The 17,086-nt window shown below is 66.9% G+C and overlaps 1 protein-coding gene across 2 annotated transcripts; it reads left to right on the top strand.

The window, feature by feature from the left end:
• The first annotated feature begins 4,514 nt into the window (after nt 1-4,514).
• On the top strand, nt 4,515-16,864 carry MKNK2 (MAPK interacting serine/threonine kinase 2). Of its 2 annotated transcripts, none has more exons than XM_054805491.1 (15): nt 4,515-4,606; nt 4,712-4,911; nt 7,152-7,233; nt 7,415-7,516; nt 7,679-7,776; nt 8,789-8,868; nt 9,398-9,471; nt 9,555-9,659; nt 10,033-10,088; nt 10,294-10,389; nt 11,950-12,144; nt 12,231-12,395; nt 12,499-12,542; nt 12,819-14,634; nt 14,725-16,864. In XM_054805491.1, exons 2-14 carry the CDS (start codon nt 4,864-4,866, stop codon nt 13,084-13,086), a joined length of 1,413 nt encoding a protein of 470 aa, XP_054661466.1. In that variant the 5' UTR covers nt 4,515-4,606; nt 4,712-4,863; the 3' UTR covers nt 13,087-14,634; nt 14,725-16,864. The 2 variants fall into 2 exon arrangements, with proteins under 2 accessions (XP_054661466.1, XP_054661467.1); XM_054805492.1 differs by having other exon boundaries at nt 4,520-4,606; nt 4,827-4,911.
• Nucleotides 16,865-17,086: the final 222 nt, after the last annotated feature.

Raw genomic sequence — 17,086 nt, 5'->3', positions numbered from 1 at the left:
GTCCCACCGCTGTCCCCGAGACAAGCTGGGCCGGGCAGCTCAGCCGTGGGGTGCCAGGGGGAGGGTGGGCAACCCTGAAACGTGGGTGCCAAGGAGGAGCTGGGAAACCCAAACAGGATGCTACGGTCGGGGGGGGGGCAGGGGGGGGCGAGCACTGGGGCTTGGGGGTGCACTGGAGCCCCGGCACCCTGCCCCCCGCAATGGGGAGCCAGGCTGGTGACCTGCCCGGGCGCCGCGGGAGCCGCCCAAATTCCCCCGGCTGCGTCAGGGCGAGGGGGGAGGCTGGGAGACCCCCCGGCACGTGAGCCAGCACAGCCGTACGCCCGCGTGTGCCTTGGACGCGCACGTGTGTGTGTCCCCTGTGTCCCCTGTCCCTCCCGTCCCTCCCGTCCCACGCCCGCAGCAGAACCAGCGCCGGGAGAGTCAAACCTCCGGGTTTCTGCCTGGCAGGAAATTCCAGGTTTTTTTGCAAGATTTTTCATTTGAAACAGAGCCAGGGCTCCAAATCCTCCCGCTTCCAGGGGAGGGAAGCTGGGCCCTCCTTGTGCCGGGGAAATAACACAAGGAAAAAGGATTTTTATTGGGTTTTTTTCCTTCTAAACCAGCGGGGCAAGGGAGGAGGAAGCCCCGAACACCCACGAGTGGCCGCCCTCCTGCCGCTCCTGCCCACGCCGGGGTCGACCCACGTCCCGCAGGGAACAGGGCAGCCGTGCGCGGCTTTGGGGCAGGCTGTGCCACCCGCCGGAGGGGCAGCCGGTGGGCAGGGTGGCCGCGATGGCCTCCCGCCTGACTCGCACCCCCTCTGCTCCCCACACCAACAATAGCCGTCTTCCGGCACGGCCCCACTCGCTTTCCTGTTTTCCCTCGGCCGCGCTCAGCGCGTGGGGCTCCGCTGACCCGCACGGGGACCCCCGTCCTGCCGGCACCCAGGGGCGCGGGGACGGGCGATGCCCTGGGGATGTTTCGCTGCTCGCAGATGCCAGCAAAAACCAGGACGTGGTGGGTTTGCTGCCAGCGGCCCCGGCCTTGCAGCCCCCTGAACGTCAGGAGGAGGGAGGGAGGGAGGAAGGCCGGGGGCTGAGCACCCATGGAGCAGGCGGGTGGCATCAAATGCATCCAAATTGGTGTTTCCCTGAAAAAATAGTCGGATGCCCGGTGCTGTGAGCTCAGGCCATGAACTGCCAAAGCCTCCTCTCGCCGGGCGCTGTCATGGCCCCTTCCACCGCCCGTGCGTTTGTCGGGGCCACGCGTGCCCCCGCGGCCGGAGCCGGCTGGAGCTGGGACCTGCTGCGGCCCCAGATTTGCAAGGGCTGCTGCAAAGGGGGGTGCAGCGTGGGACCCCCCGCTTTAGTCCCCAAAACACGCGTGCACGGGGCAGCCCGGAGGAAAGCAGCCGGGGTTAAGCTGCAGGGGGGATTTTGGCTGGACCCTGCATCCACCGAGCTGTGCGGGAGTGGGAGAGCCCCCGGCCCGGGCGGGGAAACGCGGGTGATGCACCAGGATAAATGCGTGTGCAGGCAAAAAACCAACATGTGGGACGATGCCGGCACCATCGTGTGTGCACGTGCACACGCACATGCATGTATGCGTGTGCATGTACGTGTGTGTGCGCGCATGTGTGAGCTGGCCCTCAGGTGACCATACGGCTCCACAGCGATGCACCCAGAGAGGCTGCACCCGCACGTGTGTGTGCACACGTGTGCTGGCTGCACACACGTGTGCGCGTGCGAACACCACGTGGGGTGATGCTCTGCTGCCTCCTGCTTCGCCCCCTGCTTCGCCCACACACACACACACACACACACAGGCGCGCGCTTTTGTGCACGCCCGGCTGCCGCGCAGTGCGTGGCCCCACGCGGGTGCCCGTCCCCCTGGGTGCCGGTGGCCAACGCTGCGGGGGGGAGCGCAGGGAAGGACGTGCGTGTCCCAGCCCCCTGCGCCGGCACGAGCCCCCCAGCAAAACAGCACCGGGCAGCCGCTCGCTACCTCCAGCTCTCGCCACGCCTGGCTGCAAACCTCACCCACGGCCCTGCAGCTGGAGGAACCTGCCCCTCACGCGCCACTGCCCCTCGCCGCTCCCGGCCCCGGTTTGAACAGCGCTGGCGTCGCCCCAACGCCTCCCGCGTCGGGGCCTTTCGCGGGTGGGATACGGTGCAGGAGGCAGCACGTGGGGAGCGTGGAACGGGCACGGTGTGAGCGTGCAGAGAGGCCAGGAGCGTGCGGGGAGCAAAGAGTGAGTGTGGAGCACGAGCGGGGAGCACGGAGGGAGCGCGCAGTGAGTGTGCGGTGACCGCGCAGACATGCAGCGGGTGTGCAGAAGGTGCAGAGAGGCCAGGAGCGCGCAGGGAGCGTGTAGAGAGTGTGCAACAAGCACAGGGAGACCGTGTGCCACGCGTGCAGCAAACGTGCAGAGGTCACGCTAAGGCCACGAGGCGAGCACAGAGCGGGCAGCGCGCGTGCGGTGAGATGCACCAGACATGCAGAGGATGCAGCGACCACGTGTAGAACACGCGATGACGTCACATGCAGCCAACACACGAAGCGCATGCATTGCACGTGCAGCGAGCACGCGGCAAACGGGCAGCACACGTGCAGTGAGCGCGCAGCCAGCAAACACGGTTGCGAGCGCTCTGGCACCCCGCGTGACGACGGGCACCCCCGCGGGCTGGGCAAGCTCCCGGCTGGCCGTGGGTGTCCCCGCTGTGCTGGGCACCCCTGGGTGGGCCCCCCAGGGCTGTGGGTGCCGGCACTGCCGCCCTGTCATTACCGGCTCGGTGACCTACATGGCGGCGTGCGCAATTTTGGAGGCATGCGGCTCCTCTGCCTGCGCCGGAGCCGCCCAACAAGTGCCAGCGGCCAGCGCGCCCCGAGGCACCGTCCCTGTCCCCCGTCCCTGTCCCCTGTCCCTCCTCTAACCCTGGGAGCCCAAACCCTGCAAACCCCCCCCCTCCCCGTCCTGCAGCACCACGGCTGCTCCCACCCCCCCCAGCCGGGGCTAATTGGGGAGCCCTTGGTAGCAGCGCTAATGAAGAAACGCCGGGCAGCCCGGTTTTCCCCAGCTGCTCTGCTTGCGAGCGGGACGGGGGAGCAGCCGTCGGGGCCTGGCAAAAGCCAGAATTTCGAGGGGTTGGAGGGGCCTGGGGGTGTGGCGGGGGCACCGGGCCCCCACCGCGGTGGCCCCACACCAGGATGGCCCCGGTGGCTTTGAGGGGCTGCAAATCCCACAGCGCAAGGTTCCTGAGCAGCGGGGGGAGAAGGAGAAACTGGGGCGGGGGGGCGGGCAGAGGGTGACGGTGGGGCCGGGTGGCCGCATCGCCGGGGGGGGGGCTGACACGGGGCGCCCTGGGAGAGGTGGCTGCGGCGAAACGGGGGGCCCGCTGGGTGCACAATGGCGGCGACGGGGCGAGCAGCCAATGCGCGGCGCGGCCGGTGAAGTCATGCACCGCGGTGCTGCAGCCATTGGCCCCGGCGCTGCTGCTCGGCGCAACGAGCGCGTCTGTTCTCAGCCCGGGTTGGCGTCATGTGAGATAGCAGGGGGACACCCACACGGTGACGGTCTCCCACGGTGCCACCGAGCCTGGAGTGGGGGTCCCACTCCCAATTCCCCCCTCCCCTGCCACTGGCCTTGTCCAGCAGGGCCTCGGTGGCCTGCGGGGACAGAGGGATGTGACCCCGTGCCCTGCTCCCCCACCTCGCTGCAGGCCGAGCTGCAGGGCTGAGCACTGCCCCGCTCGTGGCATGTGTGGGCTTGACTTGGGGGGGATCAGGGCCGGTCCCCACCCCCCAGCCCTGAGCCTCGGGGCTGTGGAAAATGAACGTGGAGCCGGAGTGTCCCTGTCCCTGGGTGCAGGAGGGGACCCCAAAGGGGGGTCCCTGTCCCTGGGTGCACTGTAGGGAGCCTGGGGGTGCCCCTGCCCTGTGCCCAGGGGTGAAGTGGGGGGGTGGTTGGTGTGCCTGGGGGGGTGTCATCGTCCCCTGGTGCAGTGCAGGGGGGTCTGAGGGGTGTCAGGGTGCAGTGCAGGGGTGCCCCTGTCTCTGGGTACAGTAAGGGTGGTGGCGGGGGGGTGTCCCTGTCTCTGGGTGCAGCACAGGGGGGACTGGGGGTGTCCCTGTCTCTGGGTGCAGCGCAGGGGGGTGGCCGGGGGGGTGTCCCCGTCCCCCACCGCAGCGCAGGGGGGTGCACGGGGGGGGGGGGTGTCCACGGGGGGGGTGGGTGCACGGGGGGGGTGTCCATGTCCCCGAGCAGCACAGGGGGGCGGCTCCGCTGCAGGGGGGGGGTCCCGGACGGGCTGTTTGTGTCCGCGGTGCAGCGCGGGGGGTGCCCGGGGGGGTGTTCGTGTCCCCCGGGGGGGTTGTTCGTGTCCCCCGGGGGGGGGGGGTGTCCCCGTCCCGGGGCGCAGAGCGGGGGGTGCCCGGGGCGGCGGCGCCCGGCGGGGGCGGTGCGGGGCGGTGCGGGGCGGTGCGGGGCGGGCCGGGGCCGCCGCTATAAAGGTGCCGGGGGCGGCGGTGGCGCGTCCCCTCCCGGCGGCGGCGCGGAGCGGAGCGGAGCGGGCGGCGGTGCGGGCTGCGGTACCACCAGCAGCGGCGGCTCTGCGGGGCCGCGCCGGTGAGCGCCGCCGAGGGGGGGGGGGCGGGGGGGGGGGGGGCTCCGTGCGGGGCTGCAGCCATCTCACACCCCCCCCACCCCCCCCCGCCTCTCCTCTCCCCGCAGGTCTCGGCCACCCCCCGGACTCCCCTCCGGCTCTGCCCGTCCCTCCGCCTCCCTCCCCCCCGCCCCGATTTTTTTTTTTTTTATTATTTTTTCGCCCCCCCCTCATTTCTCCCAGCAACGCCGCCCCCCGCCGCCCCCCTCCCCGCAGCAAGATGGTGCAGAAGAAATCAGAGATCCCGGGTTTCCACCGCTCCTTCAAGGTAAGGGGCTGCTCCCCTCCCCAGGGATGCGCGGGGGGGGGCTCGGGGGTGCGGGCAGGGCCGGTGCGGGCCCGCGGCAGCCGGATCCTGCGCTCTGCAGCGCTCTGCGCCGCATCCCCGGGGGGGCGGGGGGGCCATCCGCCTCCTGCTCGCCGCGCCCCCCCCGACACCCCCCGAAGGAGGGAAGCGCCGGGGGCGCTGCCATGCAAAGCGGGCGGCAGGACACCCCCCCCCCCCCGGCCCCCCCCCGCCCCCGGGGGTCGGATCCGCAGCCCCCCTCCCCGGGCGGGCGCTGGGATGCTGCAGCAAGGCTTCGCTCCCCCCCCCCCCCTCCCTGCAGCTCCCTCGGGGGTTCCCTGTGGGGGGCGTGGGTGGGCTGCGCCCTTTCGGCCCCTAATCTGCGAGCGGGGCGCTGAGCTGCAGCGGGTGGGTGGGCTGCCTGCGGGGCGGGGGGGGCTGCAGGGGCTGCGCGGGCCCAGCCCGGGACCTGTTGTGCAAGCAGCTTGTGCGAGGGCCAGGTCCGGGCAGCACGGCCCGCCCGGGGGTGCAGCTGCACCCGGGGGTGCCCGGGGGACCGCCGGCCCCGCGCCCCGTCACGCCGCGTCCGTCCCGGCCGGTGTCACGCTGGGGGTGTGCGGGAAGGGGCCGGATCCTGCCGGGTCCTGCTCCCCTGAATGCTCGCTCTTGTCCCAGCGTGCGGCCGAGCAGCTTCGTGGGATCTTTGTTTAGTTTGGCTCCCGGCGCTCCGAGGGATGCTGGGAGCTCACCCGAAACCTGCCCGGCTTATTTTAGCTGACACCTAATCCTGCTTTTGGGGCTTTGGGCTGGGGTTTGGCTCCCCCCCACCCCCCCGCCGGGTGCCTGGGGATGAGGGGGACACCTCGGATGTGCTGATGGAGCTGGTGCGCAGCGTCCGCTCCGCACCTCCCATCCCCCAAACCTTTTGTGTGTCGGTGCTGCGGCAGCTGGCGGGGCCCCGTGCCCCCCGTCTGCTCCCCCGGGAGGCCTCATCCTGCCCCTCGTGCAGGGACTTGGGCCAGAGCTGCTCGTCCTGGGGGGGTGGACACCCTGACGCAAGGGCCTTGGCCCGTGGCTGGGGGGGTGTGTGCTGGCAGCCGAGGGGCAACGCTGCACTCTGCAATTTCAGATTTTTTTTTTTTTTTGGGGGGGGGGGAGGAAGCTGGCAGAATGCTGGGCAGGAGCGTTTTGGCCCCAGAGATCTGGAGTGGTGCTTGGGGAGGGGTGTGGGGCTGTGTGTGTGCACACTCCTGGCGTGACCCCCCCCTACACTGCACCGCGGTGGGGACCTCCCCGGCCCCCCCCCGAGACCTGCCCCGGCAGTAAACAGGCGCTTTCTGGCTGTTTCTGGCAGCGGTGGCCGGGGTTCGCTGTTCCTGCGACGCGCTGGGGCTGGCAGCCCGCCCGGGCACCGGGGCACCGGGGCGGGTTTGGGAACGCCGCCGGGAGCCGCCATCTCCACCCAAACAGATTTCGTAACCCCGCTGAGAACGGGGCCCTTTCGCCTCCCCGGCCGGGTGCCCCCAGCGCTGCCCCGTCCCACGGTGGGGTGGCTCAGGGTACTGGGGGGCAGAGGGGGCTGGTGTCCCCTTCGGGGCGCTGGGACTGGAGCTGCTGGGGTTTGGGGTGGGGGAGGCAGCAGTTCTCACACCCTTCACCGATCTGGGGCGCAGGGAGGCTTTGGGGTGGGGCCCGATCCTGCCAGGTCACAGGGGTCTCGCAGCCCGACGGGCACGACGTTCACCGGAGCGGGGCTGAGCGGGCCTTGGCACGCTGTGACCTTGCGGGGAGCCGGGAGGACATGGCACGGTGGTTCTGGAGCACATCCTGCCCCGTGGCTTTTTTTCCTCCCCCCTAGCTGTACTTCAGGCCTGGGTGGAGATTTGGGGTTGGGTTGGTGCGAGTGACCCCAGCCCCTCTCATCACCCCCCGCATGCTGGCCCGGGGCTGCTGGCATGGAGACATGACCCCACAGCGCCGTCACCATCAGGAGATGTGGTCAAACCCTTCCTCCTCCTCCTCTTCCTCCTCCCGTGGCTCTGCCTGCGGCTCCACCGTGCCCCTTTGGCAGCAGCACAGTGAGCTGGTGTCCCGCACCGGCGGGGCGGGCGAGCGGAGCGTTTGCCAAGACCAGGAGCGTGTCGGGCTCCGTGTCCGTACTGGGCGGCTGGTGGCGGCTGATCCGGCGGCTGCCATCTCACTCCTGTTCTTGGCCCCCGCAGGGACAAAACCCCTTCGACCTGGAGTTCGACCAGTCCAACCACCTGGAGCCGGTCTTCAACTTCGAGTGCCCGCCCCGTCCCGGTGAGCCGCGGGCGCCCTCCCTCGGGGTTGCGTCCCAGGGGGTCCCCTCCCATCCTCGCCCCGGGATGTCGGTCCTTTGCCCTGTCCCGAAGACTTTGGGGGGCTGCCCCAGGGGTGGCGATGCTGGGGGAGTGCGGGGCAGACGGGGGTGACTCACGCTAGCGCCTTTGCTCCGGCACAGACATGCCTTCAAGTCAACCCATCGATATCCCCGACGCCAAGAAAAGGAACAAGAAGAAGAAGCGCTGCAGAGCCACCGACAGCTTCTCTGGCAGGTTTGAAGGTGAGCGGGGCTGCCCAGGGACCCCGGGGGTCCCCCCTGGCCTGGGGCAGGGCTGAGGCCCTCCTGGTGTCCCCAGGCTTGGGGACAGCTCAGGGAGAAGGGACGGCTGTGGTGTCCGTGGTGCGCTGGGGCTGGTGGCTCAGGTGACCTCTCCCCTGCCAGATGTTTACCAGCTGCAGGAGGAGGTGCTGGGAGAAGGGGCGCACGCCAGAGTCCAGTCCTGCGTTAACCTCATCACCAACAAGGAGTACGCGGTGAAGGTAAAGCTCTGCCGCTCGGGACTGCAGGCCTGGTTCCCTCCCACCCCCTGCCTCGGTTTCCCTTTCTGCCCTTCGCCTCTCGGGCTCTCCCAGCTCCTGTGACCACCTGGTGCTGGCACAGAGCGATGGTTTTGTGGGCCGGAGGGGAAGGGGAGGGGCAGGAGCGCGGCCGGGCCGTGCAGGTGGCACATCATCCTCTGCCACTGCCTGGCTCCGGGACCTTGGTCAACCCCCTTAGCCACGCTCCTCTCCCTGTAAATTAGGGCAGATGGGAGATTAAATTAATGCTTACGACGCGTCTGGGGACTTGGGGCAAGCAGGGGCGTGCGGTGCCGGCAGGATGGCCGGCTCTTGCTCGCCTCGGGGAAGTCTCTATGCCCCTGCGAGCACGTGGGCGCTGGAGGGGGTTGGGATGAGCCGACCGCTTTTGGGGCTGGGGCTGGTGGTCCCGTGGCCCCACGCTCCCCAGGCTCCCAGCCACGGTGGGAGGGGGCTGGGACGGGCCCCGTATCATAACGCAGCCATAATTCAAGGGGATCTCGGCTTCCCCCATTGCCCCAGGGGCGCCTTCGGGTGCCCCGGTGGGGAAACTGAGGCAGCGGGGGAGGGCTGAGTGGCGGTGGGGGGGCTCCGTGTGCCCCGAAGGGCTGGGGCCAGTGGGAGCACCTAGCTCTCCCCCCGCGAGGCCGTGGGTGGGGACCCCCTGCCCACCCCGTGGCATATCCGCTGGGCGCCCGCTGTGCCAGCGCCCGCCAGGGCTCGGCGGTGTCACATGGACCTTGCCTTGGCCACGGCTCCGGGAGGGAGCGGCTTGGCACCGCCGCCGGGAACAGCCTGTTCTGCTGCCTTAACCCCTTCGGGCACCCCCCGCCTGCCTCCTCCCAGCCCCGGGGGTCCCCAGCGCCAGCTGGGAGGGGGGGTGCAGCAGTTGCTGGCCCCAGCCTGCCCCCCTCGCCCCCCCCCCGCCCCAACAGCGGTGCCTCTCCCTGAGCCTCCCCGCTTCGCACTTCAGATCATCGAGAAGCGCCTGGGACACATCCGCAGCAGGGTCTTCCGGGAGGTGGAGATGCTCTATCAGTGCCAGGGACACAGGTACCACGGGGCAGCCAGCGCCCCCCCCGCCGTGGGTATGGGGAGTGGGCTGAGACCGGGCTGACGCTCGAGACACCCATGGGCTTCAGCCAGGCAGCCCTCCGGCGCGGCGCTCCCTCCCCTCGGCCTCTCCCGGAGCATCCTGAGGCGCCGTTAAGCGATTTGCCATGACAACGGGGGGTCGCGGCGGCCAAGTTGGAGGGGTGTCGAGGGGCGAGCCAAGCTGCGGCAGCGGCGTTTGCCACCCGCCACAGAAAGCTGCTGAGCGGGGCCGTTGGTGGAGAGGGGCGAGCGAGCCAGGAGGGTCTGCGAGCAATTAGGGAGCGGAGCTGGGCGCCGAAAGTCCCTCTCCCCCCTGGAATGTGGCGGGGGGGCCCCAGCCGGGTGGTTTCAATCACTGGAAACCCAATTTTCCCCTCCCACGTCCCCCTCGGCGACCCGTGCTGGCTGGGGGGTGCGGGAGGCTGCGGGGAGGGGGGGCCCCGGGAGGTTTTTGGGGGATGCTGGGCTGATGCCGCTGTCCCTGCAGGAACGTCCTGGAGCTGATCGAGTTCTTCGAGGAGGAGGAGAGGTTTTACCTGGTGTTCGAGAAGATGAGAGGAGGTGAGTGCGATGCCAGGGTGGGGGGAGTCGGGGTGGTGGGACCCCCCCCCGTGAGCCCCCGCTCTGCTCTCGCCCGGCCACAGGCTCCATCCTGACCCACATCCACCGGAGACGCCACTTCAACGAGCTGGAGGCCAGCGTGGTGGTGCAGGATATCGCCAGCGCCCTGCACTTTTTGCACAACAAAGGTGAGCTGGAACGCCCCGGGGTGCCACCGTGCCCTCCTGGGGGGGGGTGGGTGGGTGCTGCCTCCCCAGGGTGCTGCTGTGCCCTCCCCGGGGGGGTGCTGCCTCCCTGCATCCTCCTCCTGCCCAGGGGACAGCGCCGGCCCCGGGCGCGCAGGGTCAGGCCCAGCTGCATCACGAGGCTTTTCGTGGGGCAGAGCCTGTTCCTCTGGTTCGGCCGGCGCTCGGGGCCAGCAGCAATTTTTTCGCCACGACGCAGGCGGTGATTTGGGGGAGGGAGGGAGGGAGGGGTGCCTCTGCCACCCCCAGACCTTTTGCCACGGAGGTCTTGTAGGGGGGGAGGAATTTTTGCCCTCATCGTCTCTTCTCCCCCCAGGAATCGCGCACAGGGATCTGAAACCAGAAAATATCCTGTGCGAGAGCCCGGACCAGGTGAGTGGGAGCAGCTGGGGCGGGCGTGGGGGTGCTGCCGTGGGGGGGGGTGCGGGTCCCCACGGGGGATGCTGCCGCGGCACAGCGGGTGGCGTGAAGCACGAAGGGACCGGGCGTTAGTGAGCAGCTGGGCTGCGAAAGCAGGGCCGGGGGTCCCCGGGGGCTGCTGGGGGGTCACTGGCTGCTCCTTTCCCGCCCCCCCCAGGTCTCCCCGGTGAAGATCTGCGACTTTGACCTGGGAAGCGGCATCAAACTCAACGGCGATTGCTCCCCCATTTCCACCCCAGAGCTGCTCACCCCAGTAAGCACGCAGACGCTGGGGCTGGGGGGGGGGGCGGCTGGCTATAGGGGCTCCCCCCGCGCTGTCCCACAGCTTTGGGGATGGGGCTGTGTGCGGTCACCCCCCTGCTCGTTGCTCCCGTCGCTGATGCTGCGTTCCCCCTCCCTCCGCGGCAGCGGGCAAGATGCGGTTACATAATGCTGGGGGGGGCCGGGCGGCGCGGGGGGGGCTGGCACGCAGCCCGGGCTGCCACGAGCCTTAGCAACAGCCAGCCCCGGTGGAGGCGGCTGCGCGGAGGCTGGCGCTCGCAGGGAGAAGTGGGTCAGGCGAGAGGCTGGGGGGGCCACCGTGATTCCCCCGGTTGTGGAGAGAGGGGGCTGGGACCGCCCCCCCCCGCTGCAGGATGCTGCTTGCATGCAGTGTAGACTGGGCAGGGTGGACACCCCAAAAGCTTCCAGGGTGACCCCAATGTTGGAAGAAGCTGTCCCACCCTCCAGGGGGGATGCTGAGCCCGCCCCCCCCAAAGCCGTGCTTTTCTTATCGCCAGCAGCAGGGCCCTCCATGCAGGGTGTTGCCCTGCACCCCCATGTTTTTGGGGCCCTCATGTGCCAGGGAGGGCAGAGCCTGGCCGACGCAGGGTGCACAACAGCAGAGGTGGGGGCCAAAACACTCCGACCCCCTCGTTCCTCTGCATTTACCCTCCTCCTGGGGCAGGGGCTGAATTTCTGAGGTGTCCCGAGTTTCCCTGTTCTCAGCGACAGGGGGGGGCGGGGGGCAGCCACCCCGGTCCCTGCAGGGTTAAAGCCCTGCTGCAGGGTGCTGGTTGGGGTGGGTTTTTTTTTTTCCTTTTGGTGGCATCAGCTGCTGGGGCTGTGGAGGCCTCTCGTTAGGGTGATTATCTGCTGGCTGCAGCTTTTTTCTCCGCTGGTCACGAGGCCCGTGTGGGCTGCGGGTCACGTGCGCTGGAAAGCCCCAGAGTCCCGGGAGCGATGGGGGAACAGGCCGCCGCTCTCGCCTCTCCCTGCGTCGGTGTTAACTCCTCCGGCACCGGATCCTGCGCCTGCTCCGGGCGCAGCACCTGCGTCAGGCAGGGGAGCAGGCAGGGGAGCAGGCAGGGGAACAGGCAGGGGAACAGGCAGAGCAGGCTCGGTCCCGCCGCCTGCCCGCAGTGTTTTGTGGCCGCTCCCAGGCGATGGGGCGGACGCTGCGGTGCTGAGCCGGTTGGGCGGCAGCGTTGCCCCGCGGGGGGGGGTTGTCCGGGAGGGGGTTACACCCCTTTAGGCTTTTTTTTAGGGGTGGCAGCCCCCCCCGATGGGTGAGCCCCTGGAGAGGCAGGTCCGTGGCGTCCCCTGCGTGGAGGGGTGCAGTGGGAAACCCGGGGGGGGGGTGTGTGGGGTGTGACCTCCCCTGCCAGGAGCAAACCCGGGAAGCAGCTGTGTCTGCTCCCTCGTTTCAGGGGGTGCAGCCCCATATCTCCATCAGGACCCCCCCCCAGCCCCCCCGGCCGGCACGGTTCTGCCCCATGGGTCCCCCACCGTTCGGGGCCCCCGTGCCGAGGCTCACCCCCGCCTCTCCCCGCAGTGCGGCTCTGCCGAGTACATGGCCCCGGAGGTGGTGGAAGCCTTCAACGAGGAGGCGACCATCTACGACAAGCGCTGCGACCTGTGGAGCCTGGGCGTCATCCTGTACATCATGCTGAGCGGGTACCCCCCCTTCGTGGGCCACTGCGGCTCCGACTGCGGCTGGGACCGGGGCGAGGCGTGCCACACCTGCCAGGTGCGCGGGGGACCCCGGCGTCGCCAAAACCCGCCGCCGGGTCGGCAGCGCCGCTCCCCGCTCAGCGCCTTTTATTTCTCCCGCAGAACATGCTCTTCGAGAGCATCCAGGAGGGGAAGTACGAGTTCCCCGATAAGGACTGGGCGCACATCTCCTTCGGAGCCAAAGACCTCATTTCCAAGCTGCTGGTGAGAGATGCCAAGAAGCGGCTCAGCGCGGCCCAGGTCCTGGAGCACCCCTGGGTGCAGGGGGTGAGTGCTGCTGCCCCCCCCCCCCCCCCCCCCCCCCAAAAGCCGGGGTGGGGGACACCCCCCTGCGGGGTGCCCGGCTCTGACCGGCTGCGTTTCGTTGCAGTGCGCCCCGGATAACACCCTGCCGACCCCCATCATCCTGCAGAGGTGAGCGCTGGTGACCCTGGGATGGAGGGGGACACCCCCCAAACCGTGGTTCCTCTCCCTGGCGGGCTGCTGGCCCCTCTTGCCGCTTTTCGGGTGCTCTGCTGCAGCTCTCACTGTCTGGGCAGCGGTTGCAGCATGTGGTTTGGGTTTGAGCCATGGTTTGGGTGCCCGACCGGTCTGTTGTGGCATGCGTGCGAGGGGGGACACCCCGATATTTGACCCTCGACCTCCCTCCAGCCCCCCACACCCCACTCTGAGCCCCCGTCTCCCCCGCAGGAACAGCAGTGCCAAAGAGCTCACCTCCTTCGCCGCCGAGGCCATTGCCGTCAACCGCCAGCTGACGCGGCGCGACGAGGACGAGGAGGAGGAGGCGGAGGAGGAAGCACGACCCATCATCATCAAAGCTACCTCACGGGCCATGCAGCTCTCCCCCCCCTCTGAGTCCAAGCTGGCCAAGCGGCGGCAGAAGAGCAGCCTGGCCAAGGCGGTGGCCGCCGGGCAGCACCTGGTGGCCCCGCTGGTCCTGGTGGCCGACCAAGCCTGAGCTGTGCCCCTTGGACCTGCTGTACCCCGTGTCCCCCTCCTCTTTCTTTCTTTCTTTTTCTTCCCCCCCCAAACCCCCCCGTTCCTGGCTAGTGACAAGATCAGGACTCGTCCCTGTGGCTGGTTTCCAAGGTTTTGCTGATCTTGTAGGTCTGGGGGTGGGAGGGTTTAAGATTTTTTTTTTTTTTAAGGTATTAAATCAAGCGTGAGGTTGCTTCACCCAGGGCACACTCAAGGACATCTGACAGACACACGGACTTTTGTTTCCCGACTCTTGGTTTCTCCTCTGACATTTCCCCCCCTCCCCAGCACCAAAGGACTCTTTGTATCCGCGGCCGCTTTGACGATTTCAGCTCATTTCATACTGTGAACAAAAGACCCTCGGTCGCGTTTTCAACAACGGGAGTCGCGTTTTAACCTCATCCCTCCCCTCGGAGCTGCGGAGCTTTCTCCGATGTTGGGGTAGATCCCGCAAAACCCCCCTCCTGGGGGGGGCAAGAGGCACCTCCCAGGGTTGGGGAGCCCCTCCGTCCTGTGCTCGGGGGTGTCCCTGGCTGTGCTTCGGGGGGACGTGGTGGGCGTTGTGCAGGGAACTGCTCGGGCCGGGGAGAGACGGTGCCAGCGCGGGAGCAGCACCCTGTCCCACCGAGCCACCCTCTCTCCTCGGCAGCCCGCTTCCAGAATAAGCTATTTTTCCCCCCCCTTTTTTCTTTTTTTTTCTTTTTTTTTTTTCTTTTCTTTCTTTTTTTTTTTTTTTAATTATTGTTGGTTTTAAACTGCTAGCTGTGCTTCTCTACAGGGCACGGAGAAATGTCTTCCTTTCCTCCTGCGCTCCGGCTGGCAGCTCCCCGGGGGTAAGGTCAGAGCCGGGGGGGGGGTGCACAGGCATCTGGGGCTGTGCTCTTGCGCCGGGTTGGGTGTTGCACCCCTGTTTTCGTAGGGGGGGGCTCGCCAGTGGCCGTGCCCTCATGGGGGTGCAAGGAGGGATGAGGTCTCCAGGGCAGCCGGAGCAGCCAAAAAAGAAATACCCCGCTATTCCCAGAGGGGTGCTTTATGGAAAGTGAAGGACACCCCCCCACCCACCCCCCTTAAGGAGCGTCGGGACCCGCCGCAGGGCGGTGTGACCTGGTGTGGCTTTGGGCTGGCCCCGAGGCTGCCGTGGCAGGAGGGGCTGGGGGCGCGGAGGGGGCCGGCGCCCTGGGATGTCGGCGGGCAAGCGGCCGGGCTGGCGGCAGCACCCGTGGGACACGGCGTGGGGGAGCAGCCTGGGGAGGGTTCGGAATGTGAGGCCGAAGGTTTGGGGTCAGGGCAGCAGCGCCTGGGCAGCACATGGTCTGACGGGAGAGCTGGGGGCGCGTGTCCACGCGTGTTCACGCGTGTGCGTGTGCGTCTGCGTTCACGTATGTTCGCCCGTGTGCCTGCACGGCGTTGTCCTTTCCTCAGAGCTTGCTTTGGGGAAGGGAGGGAGGGAATGCACGCGGGGGGAGGACTCGAGGTGTTGAATCGGGACGAGGCTCTCGGCTGGTTTCTGCTGCGCGGGGCTGGAGCTGTCTGGGCAAGTGGCTCCCGTGCTCGGAGCCGGGCTGGCCTCCAGCTCTGGGCAAGTGGCTCCCGTGCTCGGAGCCGGGCTGGCCTCCAGCTCTGGGCAAGTGGCTCCTGTGCTCGGAGCCGGGCTGGCCTCCAGCTCCTCGAAACGCCCCCCTGCACCAAGCCAGAGCAGCAAACCTCTGCTCCCTGCTGCGGGTCGTGCCGCCGCGCTGCGCCCGCTGCCATGCCCGTGTCCCGCCGGGAGGGAGGGTGTCCCCTTCGTTAGCAATCTCCTGTCCCAGGTTAATGCTTTGAGGTTTATATTGTGACAAAGCAGCCTCGGCCCATTGTGTGCACGGGTGAAGGCTTTGGGAGCTTGCTTTGAGCTGGGGAAGAGGCTTCCCCGGGTCTCCAGCTCAAGACAGTCACTGTCTCCAGAAAAAAAAAAAAAAATTCTTTTTATTTTAAGACTGCTGACAGCAATACTATGCAATATATGTTGTTTTATGTTTCAGGGAGGTGTGTGTGAGTTATCTTGGGAGATGATGATCTCTGGTGTTGATGGAGTTTGGGGCAGGGTCCATTTTTTCTCGCCCTTCCCGGCTCCGCTGCCGAGTGGCGTTGGTGGGTCAGGGAGGGCAGCCCCCCCAGACCCCCTGCCCCAAAGCCGCCTCACGCTTGGGATCTGCCCTCTCCCCTGGGTGCCCCTGGTCCCACCGAGCAGGGTGGGGAGGAGTGGGGTGGTGGTGAGTGAGGGGAGACCCCCCCCCCGCGCCCCAGGCACCGGGACACCCCGGAGAGGCCTCCTTTAAAGGAAAAAAAGAAAAATCCATCTTGATTGTACATTGTTACTTTTTATAGCTTATTTTGTTTTATCAGTTGTAGATAATTCCTTGTTGTCTTATATTAAGAAATACTTGAATGATGTACAGTACGCGATGCCTTGAGCTGGTATTGTGAAAGCTATTGTTAACGCTGCACGCTGCAGCCTTTTTTAAAAAAAAAAAAAAATTGTGGGAAGGGGATGGCAGGGGGATGTCTCTGAATTTTTTTTTTTTTGTCCCCTGTGCTTTTGTTGGCAAACAGAGTTTCCTTCCTCTTCCCACGCGTAAGATCTATCTCTTTTATATATATGTATACACACACACTTCTGATGGCTGGCGCGTGGCCTGGGCGACCCGTGCTGCGTGGAGCCCGTCCCCACCGGCGCTTTGCCGACGCGTGGGCATCCTCGGCCGGGGATGCCCGCAGATGCTGCGGGTGTCTGCATCGAGGGGACGGACGTGCCGGGGAGCATCCGAGCTCTTTGCTGGGTTGTTCAGCCCAGGCTTGGTTTTGCGTTTCAGCGCGGGAGTTCAGTTTGACCGTGGACCCGGCGCTCCTGGCGCGGCACTCGGGGCGGGGGGGGACACGGACACCGGTGCCGCCAGGATGGCGAGCGCCCAGCAGATCGTGTGCGGCGTGCGTGGCAGGGTCTGTGTGTTTAGAGAGGATCCTGAAGGCCTCTAGAGCTGGGGCCGTCGACTCTGAAACACCTCCAGCCCTGACTCGCGGCGGCGCTGGGCACCCACGGGTGCCTCGGCAGCACAGGGCTCCGTATTGCACCAGGCCGGCTGGGGAGATGCTCGTGCCGGGGCCGGACGTCCCGTCCCCGCTGCCAGTGCCTCTCCCGGGGTGGTTTCCAGGCAGATGCTCCCCGACCCGTGGTCCAGCACCAGCTAACCCCCCTGGCCAACGCCCTTCTTCCTCCTCGAAAGCCTTTCCCCCCCATTTCCAACGTCTTGGAAAACAACTTCAAAAAGATAATTTTTTTTTTTTTAAGCTGGAAACTTTAAGCATTTTGGCTTCCTCTCTTCCCCCCCCCCCCCCCCGCCCTTCCTTCAGCTGACTAACTCGACTTAGAAGTGGTTAGAAACGTTTACTGTGAAGCTAACTTTTTTTTATCAAAACAGGAGAAACTTTCTCCACTTTACAATTGATGAAGACTGCCAAAGCTGGTTCAACAAGAGTCATGTTAACGCACTGTTGGTTTGTAAATGGCAGCCTCTGCTCGGGGGACGGCTGGAAAATAAAAATGAAAACGAAAGAAAAAAAAAAACAACAAAAAGGAAAAAAAAAACCACAAAAACAAGCACTTTACTGTATGTACCAGGTGAACTGATACAGCTGAATTGAAGTTTTCCTTTATAACAATTGTTGATGCCAGAATTTTGTATTCTGTTTTGTAAGAATTTAATAAAAATGCATTGAGACCTACGTGGTCGGCGTGTGGCTGCGGGCAGGGCGGGCAGCACGGGGCCGTTGCCTGCTGCTATGGGGGATTGGGGAGGGCACTGAGTCCCCCAGTGCCCCATCCAAGGGGTCTTCCCACAGTCATCCTCCACCAGCTCCTCCTCAGCCCGCTGCCGGTCCCAAGGGGGCCGGGATGGCGGCCGGGCACGGCTGGCGCGGCAGGGCGGTGGGTTTGGATGCCA

This window comes from Grus americana, chromosome 28, assembly GCF_028858705.1.
Source record: "Grus americana isolate bGruAme1 chromosome 28, bGruAme1.mat, whole genome shotgun sequence".
NCBI classification, from domain to species: Eukaryota; Metazoa; Chordata; class Aves; order Gruiformes; family Gruidae; genus Grus; species Grus americana.
Note: the sequence above shows the minus strand (reverse complement) of the source record. Positions and strands in the feature narration are given on the sequence as shown.